The 17,552-nt window shown below is 45.4% G+C and overlaps 1 protein-coding gene and 1 pseudogene across 1 annotated transcript; both read left to right on the forward strand.

Annotated features, from left to right (window-relative positions):
- Window positions 1–347: 347 nt before the first annotated feature.
- Window positions 348–2,280, forward strand: LOC115643699 (annotated as a pseudogene).
- Window positions 2,281–16,359: 14,079 nt separating this feature from the next.
- On the forward strand, window positions 16,360–17,328 carry LOC115643721 (olfactory receptor 51G2-like). Its single transcript, XM_030547720.1, has one exon. It carries the CDS (start codon window positions 16,360–16,362, stop codon window positions 17,326–17,328), a length of 969 nt encoding a protein of 322 aa, XP_030403580.1.
- The last annotated feature ends 224 nt before the right edge of the window (window positions 17,329–17,552 follow it).

Here is a 17,552-nt window from a genome sequence, read left to right on the forward strand (position 1 = left end):
ATTTACAATTCAGTGTCATGAACACAGTCCCTCTGCTATACCTGTACGAGGCTTTGCAAAAAGTCCTGGGAGAACAGATCCACTGATTTGTGTTTTAGCAAAGAGTCGAGCTGAAGTGCAGGAAAGGGGACTGTAAGGGTGGTTGTATAGAATGGACACCCACCACCTGTTACATGAGAACAACTGAAGTAACTTGCACACTCAACTGGATATTAGTGTTTTCACTGTTCACTCATTTGTGATGCCATCCTCTCCCCCATCCAGCTGAAGTAACTGTCTGTGATAGGCTGTGACTTCCCAGATATTTACAGACTCTTGCATGGAGAGAGGATGCAGGTCCTATGAGGATGAAGAGAATCCTGTGTGATGATCAAACTCTCTGGATTCAGTCAACCCTGGCCAGCTAAAGCACTTCAGCTTCTCTTGGAGGGATTCTTGGTGACAGAGTGTATCACCAGGAACAGTTGTAAGGGAAAGTTAACAGAGCCTGTCTCTGATCGAAACTGAACATGGAAATCTGGAGTGATGCAGTAGAAGTCAATGTTATTGAATTCTAAACCTGGTCTTAAGAATTTATCCCATGTGCTGCAACGAGGCAGTGACATAAGTTGGACTCTCAGCAGTGGAGAAGATAAATAATTATATATAATGAGGCTAATGAAACAAGTTTATAAATCTCTTTGATGCAGGGCAGATAATACAATGACCTTTTTCACCATGCATTTGCCATGTGTTTACACTGGGAAATGTTCAGAAGTGGAGGCCTGGAAAGGGTGTTGGTTTTTTTTAGTGGGAACGACATAATTGTAAAATCAAACTGTGCTCAAGCAGGCTGCAGAACTCCCAACCATAATATATCAACGACGCAAAGAGCTTAGCAGGATTCAAAGAGGGACTGGATTTGTTTATATGAGAGACCAGAAAATCCAAATACAGTAGTGAGGATTTAAAAAAAAAACTCATGAAAAGGCCCTAACCTTCCTGATTTACACCCCAAAAATGTCTAGTTAGTGGCTGTCATGGAGATATTTTCCCTGGGAGCAGGTTTTCTCACAGCTGTCTATTTCAGGGCTTCTTCCAATCTTCTTCAGCAGTATCTGGACCTGGCCACTGAATTTTGGGCTAGATGGACTGCAGGTCTGATCCAGTCTGGCAGTGCCTGTCTTCCTCACAGTGGTGTAAATCCAAGACTATGTTTTTGCTGATCTTCCTTGAGCTCTTGGGAATCTCTAGATTTGCACTCAGAGCAGAATGATGTCTCGTTAAATATAATCTAGTCTCCGGTTCATTTTCCTTTCAGGAAGAAAAGTTCAAAACTCCTCGGACCAGCCCAGTACATTATGTCAGCTGTCAATGACACCAAATTCACACCTGCTGTGTTCCTTCTCACTAGGATATCTGGACAGGAAGACGTCCATCTCTGGATGTCTGTCCCCTTGTGTTTAATGTATGTTATTTCGATAGTAGGAAATTCAGTCATTCTGTTCATTATAAAAATAGATCCAAGCCTCCATGAGCCCATGTACACTTTCCTTTCCTTTCCTGTTGGCCATCTCAGACCTTGGCTTATCGATATCCACCATACCAACAATGCTGGGCATATTCTTGGTTAATTTTAGGGAGATCAGCTTCAATGCCTGTTTTGCCCAGCTGTTCTTCATCCACTCTCTTCAATGCATTAAATCCTCCGTGCTTTTGTTGATGGCCTTTGACCGCTTCATCGCAATCTATAACCCCCTGAGATATGCTTCTATCTTAACCCTGCCAAGAATAGCCAAGATGGGACTGGTGTGTGTGTTAAGAGGGGTGGCCGTAATGCTCCCACTCACCATTCTCCTGAAACAGTTCCGATACTGTCAAGCCAATGTCCTCTCCCATTCCTATTGCCTGCACCACGAGGTCATGAAGATGGCTTGTGCAGACATCACAGTCAACAATATCTTTGGCTTGTTTACCAAACTCTTAACAATGGGGTTGGACTTGCTGCTCATCTTCCTCTCTTATGTGATGATCCTGAAAACAGTGCTGAGCATCGCGTCCAATGATCAATGCCTCAGGGCCTTGAACACCTGCATCTCCCACCTCTGTGTCATCCTGCTCTTCTACACACCAGATATCAGCTTGGTCGTGATGTACAGATTCTGGAACAGCTCTTCTCACTTGCTTCAGATTGCTCTGAGCTACATCTCCCTGCTGGTCCCGCCCCTGATGAACCCAGTTGTGTACAGCGTGAAAAGCAAACACCTTCGTGCAAGGATAATCAGAGTGTTCGCCAAGTGAAGAATCAGTTCATCACCCATCTCCAGCTCTTGCCACCCTTTCCATCCTGGACCCTTCCAAGTGAGACAACATGGCATACTGATTACCACTCTATAGAGACAGGTTCAGATGGGATCTAAAGCAGTAGTCTTCAAACTCTTTTTCTGTGGAGCCAGTTGAAGAAAATTGATGGTGCCTGTGACCCAATGGAACTAGGACTGAGGGGTTTAGGGAGAGCAAGGGGCTCAGGGATGGGGCAAAGGGTTGGGGTGCAGGGGTGAGGACAGCAAGGTGGGTTGGGTATGAGGGGTTCAGAGTGTGGGAGGGGAGTCTGGCCTGGGGCAGTGGGTTGCGGTTCGGGAGAGGGTCACGGCTCTGGGCTAAGGGTGTATCTCTGAGTTGGGGCCAGGGATGAGGGGTTTGGGGTACAGGAAGGGGTTCCAGGTTTGGGGGAGGCTCAGGGCTGGGGCAGAGGGTTGGGGCGTGGTTTGGGGCATGGACTTACCTCTGGCAAATCCCGGTCAGCAGTGCAGCTGGGATGCAGAGGCAGGCTTCACTGTGCCTTGGAAGTGGCCAGCAGGAGGCACAGGTCCTAGATGGAAGTGCGCAAGCGGCTTCAGACGACTCTAACCCACCGGCACCGTCCCATCTCCCCCAGTTCCCATTGGCTGGTTCCTGGCCAATGGGAGTGCAGAGCCAGTGCTCAGGGCAGGGGCAGTGCATAGAGCCCCATGGCCCCCCGCTGAGAAGCAAAACCTCCGCTGGCCACTTCTGGGGTGCAGAGCGGTGCTGGGAAAGGTAAGGACTAGCCTGCCTCAGCTGGGCAGCACCACTGACGGGAGTTTTAATATTCCAGTCAGTGGTGCTGACCAAAGCAAGGTGATCCAGTGACTTCCATGCCGCGACCCAGTACCGGGTCGCAACCCACGGTTTGAAAAACACTGGTCTAAGGCATGGAGCAATGGGTAAGGGGCTCCCCACCTGCTGGTGAGGGAGGACAGGACACTGGAGGAAGGAAACCAAGGCAGGCAGCAGCATTTACAAAGTGAGTTTGTTCGTGGAGAGTGAGGGGATGGGTGAGATGTTGTCCCATAATTAGCTCTATCTCTGGCTGCTCCAGTCTCAGAATTCCTCTCGATACAGCCAATAAAGAGAAGGGATGTGGATGTTGTTTCCCATTACACCTGGCCTGTCACTGACGCATCTCTGGTTAAACACCCACAGGCCATAAAAAAATCTGCAGTCACAGTCCTGGACCTTCATGAGTGCTCTGGGTGCTGCATTAGGTGTGGACAGGGGCTATTCCAGGGGCATGGACACCCACTCTTCCCCTGCACCCTCAGCCAGATGCTTGTGACTGAATCGTGTCAGAGATATGATTATCACAGGAGCCCAGGAAAAACCATTCAGGAAGCCTCCCCATCCCCGCTGATTGCTCTGCATACCACACACCTGTTCATCCCACTTCCTACCGAGGCAGGACATAACTGTGTGTGAATGAGGGTCTGACGCAGAAGAGTCCTGGCAAAGGACTCAGGCCCAGATTCCCTATCCCTACCTCTCACCTCTATTTGTGCATCCCCAGCTGATTGGAAAGGGTGTAAACAGTCCGCACTTCCTGGTGGGGGCACGACTAGCTCCTATCCCAGGCCAGCCCAGTCAATGAAGGGGGATCACCTTTTCAATAGGTAAAAGTGGGACACATAGGAGCCCCGTTCCTCTATGACCCTGCCCATCCCTTGTCTTCCCCCTTGAAGCCCTACCCTCTGCTCCACCTGTTCCCTCTCTTCCCCGCCCTCCGCCCCATCTCTTCCCCCAAGACTGCACCCCCTGCTTCTCCTCATTACCCAAGGCTCCACCCCCTCTCCAGGCCTGAAGCCAGAGACAGGCCATGGGAAGAGCTGCCCAGGGAGCCAGAGCCACTATGTGGATTCCCAGACCTTCCTCATGCCCGGGAAAGGGGAATGGGGGGGGCATGAGAAGCCCTCAGCCTGTGTTCCCACCCCCCAAGATGTTCAGCTCAGGGAAGATGGAAAATCCGGGGCTCCGCACAGCAGCCTCAGCTCCCTGGGCAGCTCTCACCACTGCCTGGCTCTAGCCTGGCCGCGTATCAGACCCTCATGGGAAGTGGAGGAGCAGGGGGCAGGGCCTATGGGAAGGGATAGGGGAGTTCATGGGCCTCAGGGGAAAAGGAGGAGCAGGTGGTGCAGCAAAGCTGAAACAATGCTAACCACAGCAAGCAGGGAGATGGGGTCTCCTGAGTAAAGGAGGAGAATGGAGCTGGAGGGATGAAAAGCCTGTGTTTTGAAGACTGAATTAATGTGACCCCCACAAAGGGGCTCTTGTTTTAAGTATCCCAGGCTGAAAGTAAGTCACTGCAAGGACCTTAGAGGGAAGGGCAGGGAGCCTGCAGGGCTACCTCAGACCCCAGGGGGGTACTCTGGGGTAGCCCCCATCTGCAGGGACTCGGGCAGAGTGGGCTGTGCTCTTGGAAGCTGTCATCATAAGCTGCAGGTCAGCCCAGCCCCCAGGCTGCTCTAGGCTCCACTGAAGCATGGGGAGAACAGGCCAGTGAATCAAACCCCTGTAACTGGCTCCTTGCCATCCCTGCTCTCTGCAGCACGGGGGGAGCTCTGCTGGCACAGCAGAGAATCCAGCTGGACCTGTCACCACTCAGATGGCTGGAAGGCTGGTCCTGCGATCTGGGCACTGCTCTGCGACTCAGGATTTTATTTCCATGCTATGTGTGACCATGGGGAAGCTCCTGTCTCTGAGCTTCTGCACAAGTGGATAAATGCCCTGCCCTACCTCACAGGGGTGGCAGGAGAATAAATAAAATTCCAGGTGCTCAGATACTCGGTGACCTAAGATTAGGTCTATGTCAGGGTTCCAAAGAAAAACACACCTGCCATGTGTCTTACCACAGCCTCCTGTGACAGCTGCTTCTCGGCAGCCCTGTGACTCCAGCACAGTGGTGTCTGTGGCAGATGTGGGGGTGCTCGGAGGTCACAGTGAGGGATGGGTAGTGGATTTCTGAGGGGAGTCTTGGAGCATCATGGGGATGATAGGAGTTTCAGCACAATCACCAGACCGGTGTTTGCAAGACATTGAGGCTGAATGGGTCTAACTGCCAAACAATGGATCAATGGCCACCTGAGCCTCATCTTAGATGGTCTGGCTGGGAGAAAGCAGTCTGAGGGCAAAGGTCAGCTTCAGACCTTGGCCTCTAACATGAAAGGGGGACTCAGGATCCAGAGAGCTCCAAAGTTACGCACAGATCTCCGTGATCCACTGGTAGCTAGGCCTACCCACCCACAATTTCTGTGGCACCACAACTGCTCTAGGACCCTCTCCAGCTCCCTGTTAGCACAGGTTCATCAGAGATGTGCTATCAGGACCTGTTACAGGAGACGCTGCCCGCAGGATCTGCTGAAGGGGAGTTGTACAGGGTGGAGGGGGCTGCACAGAGATGGGAAGGCTGGTTAATGTAGCTGATGGGAACAATATCCAAGCCCTAGACTGGTTGGAAGATTTCAACCTTTCCCTACACAGTGTGCAGCAAGAGACTCCATCAGTGCAAACTTCATTTATGTTATCCAGGAGAGGGAGATAAAAAGGCTCCAATTTCTCTTGGGGATCCAGGCAGCTGCAGGTGGGCAAAGTCATGGCAGCTGAGCTTTCAGAGAAAAATGATGCGTCTTCTATGAAAACTCACCCAAGAAAATGGATGAAAAGGAAACAGTTTGTGGGGGGGGGACCTGTTTTCAAGCCCAGCTCTAGCTCAAACCATGAACCTCTGTCTCTCGTGCTGCAGGACCACACCCCTAGCTGGCAGCACTAGCCCCCCATCAGCATCCCACACTCAGCAGCCCTTTCAGGTGACTATATTTCCCAAAGAGAAAATGGGAGACGCTGCCACTGGAATACTGTAGGGGACTCCCCCTCTCCAGCTCTGCCTCACCCCTGTGAGGTGTTGCCATCTGCACTAGCCTCTCTCAAACATTCCTCCACTCCCTCTTCCCCAGTTTTTTGACAGAAGTGGACACTTGTCCTGTTTGCTGTTGCCAACTGATCAAGTCAGCAAGAGCAAATAATAGAAATGTCTCCTTTTGGGAAAAAAAAAGGGTCTGTCCTGGCCAGAACGGTAGGTGGGGTCAAACAACCATGGATGTCTGCTAGGGCAGCTGCAGCAGCTCTATAACAGAGAGAGCCCCTGTAGGAGAACACTTCAACCTCCCTGGCCATAATATAGCAGATCTTCAGGTGGCCATCCTGCAGCAAAAAAACTTCAGGACCAGACTTCAAAGAGAAACTGCTGAGCTTCAGTTCATCTGCAAATTTGACACCATCAGCTCAGGATTGAACAAAGACTGTGAATGGCTTGCCAACTACAAAACCAATTTCTCCTCCCTTGGTTTTCACATCTCAACTGCTAGAACAGGGCCTCATTCTCCCTGATTGAACTAACCTCGTTATCTCTAGCTTGCTTGCATATATATACCTGCTCCTGGAAATTTCCACTACATGCATCTGACGAAGTGGGTATTCACCCACGAAAGCTCATGCTCCAAAACGTCTGTTAGTCTGTAAGGTGCCACAGGACTCTTTGCTGCTTTTGGGGATTCTGGGTCCCCCTTTCCATTCCTCAGGGAGAAGGGAAGAGAACCCCTCTCCTGAAACAATCTGAAGAAATTTCCATGTAGGGAGCTTTGTGGACTCTCTCTTCCCTTGCTGACCCCTTGGGTTTGTAGTGCAGGGAAGGGGGTTGCTGAGGACAAATCTGTTCTTATATTATTATTATGATTCTATTTTATCTTATTTCAGCAAGATCAAAGTGTGACAGCATCATTGTTACCATTTGGTTTCCACTCCCCTGAGACTGCTAATCAGAGCCATATGAACAGTGATGACAAGCTCCGAGTCCAGGAATAGAGCCCGTAGCAGGCTGCGAAATGCAGTACGGGTGGGTAGGATCACTGCACATCCCCTGCGATTTGTTCCCCTGCTGTTTGCCATTGGTTGTGATGGGGGTTAAAGCTGGTGCACACTGAGCCAAGCAACTGAGGTTCCCTGATGGCCAAGTGGCCCCCAAGGGAATGTGCAGACATGCTTCCTAAAGTCACTTGCATCCCTGTCTGAACAAATTCTGCCTGTGCAACCTCTCCGATGACTCCTTGTCCTTTAGGGTGAAGATCTCTGGTGTCAGCAGCTCCCTTTCTAGCAGGAACTGGGTACGCTGGCAGGTTTCACTATCTTTAAAATGCGAAGTGAAGGGGAATTGGCTGCAAGCCATTTATATTTGCAGATGTTCTGTGCAGCGGCAGAGGACTCAGCTGGGCTGTCGGGTGACTCAGTGATGGGGCTGGAGGGCAGGCAGCACTAGGTAGATTGTGAATCCCTCCCCTACATCTGCCCACTCAACAGTGGACTACTGAATCTACACAGAAATCTGACTGTCAAAGTGACCTGTGAGTGTTAAAACCCCAATCCCCCGTGTCAGGATTTCTCAAGACGTGCCGTGTGCTCTGGGCTTCATCCTGCCAGGCACTGAGCTAAGGAAAACACCAATATAATATCAGTGACTTGTTCCTAAATTGCCTCAGGTTTATTCCTTCCTAGAAATGTAATCGGCAAATGTATTTTCATTTGAAAAGTTTTTAGTCTCTGGGTCAATTGTACATGCAGGAATTCAGAGCTTTGTTGCTCTGTGGTAACAGGTCTTATAGAACATATGTCTGTTTCCTGACTGTCTGAGGGCTCTAGACTCTCTCCCCTGTAGATACCTCTCAGAGTAACAGGGCAACCAGTATCTCTGCCCCCTCTCTGGTCTCTGAGTGCCAGATGACCATCTTGTAGCCTTCCCTCTCATAGGGTGCAATCCTGTGATCTTCCCACTCTCAGACGGGGCCCTGGGCTACAGCACACTGCTTGATGACTGTGCTTGCCGAGCAGGTCTGAGTGGGTTCGGCTCCTGTGGTTCTTCCCTTTGGGAGCCTGTGAGTAGTGGCGGGACGGGTGACCAGCCAGTCTTCTAGACACAAAATACTGTTTAATCTGAAGAGTAGGAATAAAGCAGAACATAGGAGAATAAGCCGCGTTTAAATAGTATCTGAAGAAGGGTTTTTTTTTACCCACAAAAGCTTATGCCCAAATGAATCTGTTAGTCTTTAAGGTGCCAAAGGACTCCTTGTTGTTTTGGGCTATAAATAGGGCATTAAAACAATTATCCTGATTATTTGCATGATAAAAAAAATTGCAATTAATCACACTGTTAAAAAATTATATAATACCATTCATTTAAATCTATATAATGATTTGAATAACAACACAGAACACAAAGTGTACAGTGCTCACTTTATATTTATTTTTGCTTGTTGATATGTGGAGTGTAAAACAGGAACAAAAGAAATAGTAGTTTTCAATTCACTTATTTTTAGAATTCACTGAATCTGGAATTAAATAGAAAAAATAACTGCACCCAAAAATAAAACAGTGTAAAACTTTAGAGCTTTACAAGTCCACTCAGCCCTACTTGTTGTTCAGCCAATAGCTCAGACAAGTTTGTTTACATTTGCGGGAGATAATGCTGCCTGCTTTGTGTTCACAATGTCTCCTAAAGTGAGATCAGATGTTCACATGGCACTTTTGTAGCCGGCATCGCAAGGTATTTCCGTGCCATATGCGCTAAAGATTCTTATGTCCCTTGATGCTTCAACCACCATTTCAGGAGACACGTGTCCATCCTGACGATGGGTTTTGCTTAATAGTTATCCAAAGCAGCGTGGACGATGCACGCTTATTTGTCACCCCCAGAAGGTTGATTTTCTTTTGCGGTGGTTCAGGTTCAGTAGTTTCCACATTGGAATGTTGCTCTTTTAAGACTTCTGAAAGCATGTCCCACACTCCATCTCTCTCACAGTTTGGAAAGCGCTTCAGATTCTTAGATCTTGGGTCAAGTGCTGTAGCTATCTTTAGAAATCTCACAGTGGTACCTTCTTTGTGTTTTGTCAAAGCTTCAGTGAAAGTATTCTAAAAATGAACAAGATGTGCTGGGGCATCGTCTCAGACTGCCATGACACACAATATTTGGCAGAATGCCGGTGAAACAGAGCAAGAGACATACAATTTTTCCCCAAGGAGTTCAGTCAGAAATGTAATTAACACATTTTTTTAACAAGCCTCATCAGCATGGAAGCATGTCCTCTCAAATGGTGTCGAAGCATAGAAATATCTAGCATACCTGGCAAGTAAATATCTTGCAAAGCTGGCTACAGCAATGCCATGCAAAGACTTGTTCTCACTTTCAGGTGACATGGTAAATAAGAAGCTGGAGCATTATTTCCTATAAATGTGAACAAACTTCCTTCTCCTAGTGATTGGCTGCACACGACGTGGGACTGAGTGAACTTGCAGGTTGCACATCCGCGATAAAGTGGTGAACTGAAAAATATTATTTATTCTGCTTGGGTTTTTTACAGTGCAAATATTTGTAACAAAATACTAATGTAAAGTGAGCAGTGTACACTTTGTATTCTCTGTTTTTATTGAAATCAATATATTTGAAAATGTAAAAAACTATCTTAAATATTTAATACATTTCAGTTGATATTCTATTATTGTTTAAGAGTGAGATTAAAAATGTGATTATTGTGATTTATTCTTTTGTGTTAATTGCATGAAGCTCTGGCATAACAAGCTGTGTAACTGGGCTCGAGCCTGGAAATAGGCTCTTCCCAGCCTGTAGCTCTGGTGCTGTCTCTCAACCTCCTTGATGTACTTACTGAGAAATGGCTTTTCTTGAGCTGTTGCTACTCTTCCTGCTTGTTTTCCAGCAGCCTGCGGTTAAACGAAGATAAGCCGTCCTGTCTGAACCCAGCATATCCAGCAAATAAACATTCCAATAGTTAACCCAATGTAGCTACTGGGTTTAACATGCATCTTTTTTATGGCTGCTCAGCTCCATGTCTGTCCCAATGCCGTTCCTGGGTTGTATGGATGCTACGAATACAGGGCAGAAACAGTTAGAGAGCACTAGACTATTTTCATGTGACAGGTTTCAGAGTGGTAGCTGTGTAAGTCTGTATTAGCAAAAACAATGAGGAGTTGTTAGTTAAATAAATTTGTTAGTCTCTAAAAGATTCCTCGTTATTTTCACATGGGTAACAAAGTTCCACATGCTCCTGACTTTGAAATGTACTTCTTGCAATCCCTATTTGTGACTGAATACCAGGTGTTGTGGTTACTGTGCACTAGTGAACTATGTACTACTACTAGTAGTGGTTTTCAACCTGGAGTCTGTGGGCCACTGGGGATCTTCAGACTTTGTCTACCTCCATTCAAAATTTATTAGGGCCCTCCAAATGAAAAGACATTCAAAACCATTGTATTAGAGACTGAGAGCCCATGGAACGATTATTTCATATACTGACCCCAGTGCCTGTTATCACTCTGGATACAGGCTGCAGACTGACAGAACAGGACCAGAGGAGAACCAGCTATTAACCCAGGGACAGAGGACTACTAGACTTTTGTTTGCTGACAAGTGACTGAATGAGGGCTGAGACGCTGGGATCTTTTCAGGTTCTGAACAAATCCTAATGACAGACATGATATTTTAAGTCCCACCGTAACCTGGGAAATCATCTCATAAAGAAGATCAAAGGGGAAAGAATGGGTTGACATATGTGTGCTAAAGTACATATGTGTAAATGTTATGACTTTTGCTTTCGAAAATATACACTTGAAGAACTGCTTTTTTTTACCCATGAAAGCTTATGCCCAAATAAATCTCTTAGTCTTTAAGTAGTTGTTTTTGTGGATACAGACTGACACAGCTACCCCATGATACTATTCCACATACTATTTGCAATGCGTTTGGAGAATTAATTCTTTGTCTAGTGAACAATAGTATAATACTGTCTCCGAGAAACTGACCAGAAGCTCTTTCTAACATTTACATGCAGAACATCAGAACATAACATTGGCAATACAGGGTCAGGCTGAAAGTCCGTCTAGCCCAGTATCCTGTCTTCCAAAAGTGACCAATGCCAGGTTCCACAGAGGGAATGAACAAAACAGGTAATCATCTCCTGTCACCCATTCCCAGCTTTTGGCAGACAGAGGCTAGGGACACCACCCCTGCCCATCCAGGCTAATAGCCACTGATGGACCTATCCTCCATGAACTTCTTTTTTGAACCCTCGTATAGTCTTGGTTTCACAACATCCTCTGGCAAGGAGTTCTTCAGTTTGACTGTGCATTGTGTGAAGAAATTCTTCATTTTGTTTGTTTTAAACCTGGTGCCTATTAATTTCACTTGGTGACCATCAGGTTCTTGTGTTATGAGAAGGAATAAATAACACTTCCTAATTCGCTTTCTCCACACCAGTCATGATTTTATACACCTCTATCATGTCCCCTGCTTAGTCGTTTTTTTTCCAAGCCAAAAAATCCCAATCTTATTAATCTCTCTTCATGTGGAAGCTGTTCCATAACCCTAATCATTTTTGTTGCCCTTTTCAGAACCTTTTCCAATTCTAATATATCTTTTTGAGATGGGCAACCACATCTTCATGCAGCATTCAAGATGTGGGCATGCCATGGAGTTATATAGAGGCAATATGATATTTTCTGTCTTATTATCTATCCCTTTCTTAATGCTTCCCTTACCTCTTGTCCCCTGACTGATTACTCTACTTAAGAGGCTTTGGGGAGGGATCTTGTCAAAGGCTTTCTGAAAATCTAAGTACACTATACCCACTGGTCTCTCTTGTCCCCACGCTTGTTGACACCTCAAAGAATTCTAATAGATTGATGAGGCATGATTTCCCTTTACTAAAACCATGTAGACTCTTCCCCAACACATTACATTCATCTATGTGTCTTCACTATAGTTTCAATCAGTTTTCCTGGTAATCAGGCTTACCGGCCAGTAATTGCCAATATAACCTTTGGAGCAATTTTTTAAAAAAACAATTGGTATCACTTTAGCTATCCTCCAAACTTTGGTACAGAAGCTGATTTAAATGATAGGTAACAGACAACAGTTATTAGTTCTGCAGTTTCACATTTGGCTTCCTTCTGAACTTTTGGGGGACTACCATCTCATACTGGTGATTTATTACAGTTTAGTTTATCAGTTTGTTCCAAAACATCCTCTTATGACACCTGAATGTTGGATATTTCCTCATAGTTGTCACCTAAAAAGAATGGCTCAGGTTTGGGAATCTCCCTCACATCCTCAGCTGTGAAGACCGATGCAAAGAATTCCTTTAGTTTCCCCGCAATGGCCTTATCATCCTTCAGTGCTCCTCTAGCAACTTGATCATCCAGTGGCCCCTTAGGTTAACTGGCTTCCTGCTTCAGATTTACTTAAGGAATTTTTTGGTATTACTTTTTGAGTCTTTGGCAAGCTGTTCTTCAGATTCTTTTTTGGTCTTCCTAATTATATGTTTGCACTGCACTTGCCAGGTTTTATGCTCCTTTCTATGTTCTTCACTAGGATTTAACTTCCACTTTTTAAAGGTGCCTTTTTGTCTCTCACTGCATCTTTATTTTGTCGTTTAGCCATGGTGGCACTCCTTTGGTTCTCTCCCTATGTTTTTTAAATAGGGGTATACATTCAGTTTGAGCCTCTATTATGTTGTCTTTAAAAAGCTTCCATGCAGATTGGAAGAATTTCACTTTTGGCCCTGTGCCTTTTCATTTCTTTTAAACTAACTTCTTCATTTTTGTGTAGTCCCCCTTTCTGAAATGAAATGCTACAGTGTTGGGGAGCTGTGGTGTTTTCCCTACCATAGAGATGTTAAATATAATTATAGTATGGTCACTATTACCAAGTGGTCCAGCTATATTTACATCTTGGACCAGATCCTGTGCTCCACTTAGGACTAAATTGAGAACTGCCTCTCTTCATGTAGGTTCCAGGACTACCTCCTCCAAGAAGCAGTCCTTTAAGGTGTCAAGAAATTGCTCACTGCATCCCATCCTGAGGCAACTTGTATTCAGTGAATGTGGGGATAGTTGAAATTTCTAATTATGATTGAGGTTTTTTTATTATTATTTTTTATTGCCTCTCTGATCTCTCTGAGCATTTCACAATCACTATATCCTGGACAAGCAGCGGTTGGTATATTTCCTACTACTATATTCTTATTATTCAAGCATGGAATTACTATCCATAGAGAGTCTATGGTCCAGTTTGGTTCATTTAAGATTATTACTTCATTTGAGTCAACCCTTTCCTTCACATATAGCACCATTCCCCCAGCAGCAAGACCTGATCTGTCCTTCCGATATTTTTTATATCCTGGAATTACTGTGTCCCATTAATGATACTCATTCCACTTGGCTTCAGTGATACCTATTACATCAATATCCTCATTTGATATGAGGAATTTACTTCATCCATTTTATTATTTAAACTTCTAGCCCTTCTATATAAGCACTTAAAATGGTCACTTTTTAGCTGTCTGCCATTACATGATGTAATTGACTGTTTCTCATCAGATCCTACCCATATGTTATTATTGTCCATCTTCTCCTCACTATGACATAGGGAATCTTCTTTAATAGATCCTCCCCTGACAGATGTCTCTGTCTGAACCATATGTGCCTGCACACCAATAATCATATCCTTAGCCCTCAGTTAAAAAACTGCTCCACAGCCTTTTTAATTTTAAGTGCCAAGAATCTGGTTCCATTTTTGGTTTAGGAGGAGCCCATCCTTCCTGTATAGGCTCCCCCTTTCCCAACAGTTTCCCCAGTTATTAATAAATCTAAATCCTTCCTCCCTACGCCATTGTCTCATCCTTGCTTTGAGACCCTCCAATTCTGCCTGTCCACCTGGTTCTGCGGGAGGAATGGGCACCATTTCAGAGAGTGCTACCATGGACGTCCTGGATTTCAGTCTCAAATCTAGCACTCAATCCCTCTGCAATACTAGTGCAAGATTTTCCAAAATGTCGTGAGACTACAGAACTGCTGGTCTGTGTTTCAGCAAATAGTAGAGCTGAGGTGCAGGAAAGGGGAGTGTAATAGTGGTTGTATGTAACTTATGCACATCACCTCTTATCCAGACATGGCTGAAGTAACTAGGACACTCAGCTTGATATTTGTGCAAACCTAGTGTTTGCACTATTCACCCATTTGGGATGCCTCCCTGTCAATAACCTATTCCCAGATTTGGACCTTAGCATCCAAAATATGGGGGTTAGCATGAAAACCTCCAAGCTTAGTTACCAGCTTGGACCTGGTACTGCTGCCACCACCCAAAAAATTAGAGTGTTTTGGGGCACTCTGGTCCCCCAAAAAACCTTCCCTGGGGACCCCCAGACCCAAATCCCTTAGTCTCACAACAAAGGGAAATAAACCTTTTCCCTTCCCCCCCTCCAGGTGTTCCTGGAGAGATACACAGAAGCAAACTCCGTGAATCTAAACAGAGGGATTCCACCTTCCCCGTTCCCAGCCTGGAGACAAAAGCACTTCCCTCTTCACCCAGAGGGAATGCAAAGTCAGGCTAGTAAATCTAACACACACAGATCTCCCCCTGACTTCTTCCTCCCACCAAGTCCCTGGTGAGCTGCAGACTCAATTCCCTGGAGTTCCCCAGTAAAGAAAAACTCGAACAGGTCTTAAAAAGAAAGCTTTAAATAAAAAGAAAGAAAAATACATAAAAATGGTCTCTCTGTATTAATGTGACAAATACAGGGTCAATTGCTTAAAAGAATATTGAATAAACAGCCTTATTCAAAAAGAATACAAATCAAAGCACTCCAGCAACTATAGACATGTAAATACAAAACAAAAAACCAACTTTGTACTCACAACTTGGAAACAGAAGATTAGAAAGCAGGAAATAGAAAAATCCTTCTCATAGCTGAGAGAGATTCAGGCAGACAGAAGACAAAGAACTCAGACACAAACTTCCCTCCACCCAGAGTTGAAAAAATCCTGTTTCCTGATTGGTCCTCTGGTCAGGTGCTTCAGGTTACTTTTTTTTTCAGGTGAAAGAGACATTAACCCTTAGCTTTCTGTTTATGACACTCCCCCTTCCAGCTGAAGTAACAGTCTGTGTTAGCTTGTAACTTGCCAGATATTTACAGACTCTTGCATGGGAAGTGGATGCAGGTCCTGTGAGGATGAAGAGATGCTTGTAGGGTGATTAAACTCTCTGGATTCAGTCAACACTGGCTAGGCAAAGCACATAAGCTTCTCTTGGAGGTATTCTGGGGGTCAGAGTGTATCTCCGGGAGCATTTGGTAAGGGAAAGTTAATAGAGCCTGGTTTTGAATGAATTTACACATGTAAATCTGGAGTGACACAGTTGAAGTCATTGTTATTAAAATCAGAACCTGGCCCTGGGAATTTGTCCAGTGTGCTATAAAGAGGCAGCAGCATAATTTGGACTCTCAGGAGTGGAGAAAGTAAAAAATATATAATAAGGCAATTAATCATTTTTATAAATAGCTTAAATACAGGCAGATAAGTACAATGGCAGATTTTACCATGCTCTTTTCATTGCCTAATACAACGGGCTACACTCAGAAGTGAAGGGCCAGAAAAGGTGTCTGTGGGAAGGCAACAATTATAAAATCACACGGGCCTAAAGGAGACTGCGGAACTTCCAGCCACAAGTTATCAACAGGATTCAAAAAGGAACCGTATGTTTATGTGGGTAACCAGAAATTCCAATTACATTAGTGAAGACTATTTTAAAAGTTTTGGAAGGACTATAAACCTTCCTCATGTACAGTACAAAATATGTGTAAATAGTGGGTGTCAGGGGAAAATATTCCCTGGGAGCAGATAATCTCATGGCTTTCTATTGCAGGGTTCCATCTGGCTTCCTCTGAAGCATCTCAAACTGCCCAGTGGATACTGGTCTGGATGGATTCCAGGTCTGATCCAGTCTGGGAGTGCCTATCTTCTTATAAGCAGTGTAAATCCAAGATTAAGTTTTTGCTGATCTTCTTTGAGCTCCTGGGACTCTCTAGAAATATAACGAGAGCAGAAAGATGTCTTGTTAAATATCATCTAGTCTTCTGTTGCTTGTCCTTTCAGGAGGAAAGGTTTAAAATTACTCGGACCTCCCAGTACATGATGTCAGCTGTCAATGACACCAACTTCAACTCTGCAATGTTCCTTCTCACCGGGATACCTGGGCAGGAAGACATCCATCTCTGGATCTCTATCCCCTTCTGCTTAGTGTATGTTATTTCTGTAGTAGGAAATTCAGTCATTCTGTTCATTCTAAGAACAGATACAGGTCTTCATGAGCCCATGTATATTTTCCTTTCCATGCTGGCAGTCACAGACCTTGGTTTATCAATAGCCACCATGCCAACAACATTGGGCACATTCTTGTTTAATGCTAGGGAGATCAGCCTCGATGCCTGTTTTGCCCAGCTGTTCTTCATCCACTCGCTTTCATACATTGAATCCTCTGTTCTCTTGTTGATGGCCTTTGACCGCTTCATCGCCATCTCTCACCCACTGAGATATGCCTCCATCTTAACCCTGCCAAGAATAGCCAAGATGGGACTGGTGTGTGTGCTAAGAGGGGTTGCCGTAGTATTCCCACTGCCCTTTCTCCTGAAACGTTCCCAATATTGTCAAGACAATGTCCTCTCCCGTTCCTACTGCTTGAACCAAGAGATCATTAAGATGGCTTGTTCAGATATTAGAGTCAGCAGCATCTATGGCTTTTTTGTCACAGTCTCCACAGCGATGTTGGACTCGCTGCTCATCCTCCTATCTTATGTAAAGATTCTGAAAACAGTGCTGAGCATTGCCTCCCATGCGGAGTGCGTCAGGGCACTGAGCACCTGTGTCTCCCACTTCTGTGCTGTCCTACTCTTCTACATACCAGGGATTGGCTTGTCTGTAGTACAGAGATTCGGGAATAGCTCTTTTCCCTTGCTTCAGATTCTCATCGGCTATGTCTACCTGCTGGTCCTGCCCATGATGAACCCAATTGTGTACAGTTTGAAAAGCAAACACCTTCGTGCAAGGATAATCAGGGCATTGAAAAAGAGAGTTCATCAGCTGGCTCCACCGCTGGTCACATGAGACATGAAAAACATGGGCCATGGCCAGGGCACCTATTCCATCCTTACACTCAAGAAGACATGAACTACTAATCTAAACTCTGTAGAGAGAAGTTCAGAAAGGGTCTAAGGCCTGGAGAAATGGGACAGGGCCTGGTGAGGGAGGATGGTGCACTGGGAGAAAGAGACCAAGGCAGCAGCAGAATTTACAAAGTGACTGTGTCAGTGAAGAGCCAGGGGACTGGT

The sequence above is a fragment of the Gopherus evgoodei genome, unplaced genomic scaffold (genome assembly GCF_007399415.2).
Source record: "Gopherus evgoodei ecotype Sinaloan lineage unplaced genomic scaffold, rGopEvg1_v1.p scaffold_68_arrow_ctg1, whole genome shotgun sequence".
Lineage (NCBI taxonomy): Eukaryota > Metazoa > Chordata > Testudines > Testudinidae > Gopherus > Gopherus evgoodei.

Coding starts and splice junctions, on each gene's coding strand:
- LOC115643721 (XM_030547720.1), top strand. CDS start 16,360: ATGTCAGCTGTCAATGACACCAACTTCAACTCTGCAATGTTCCTTCTC.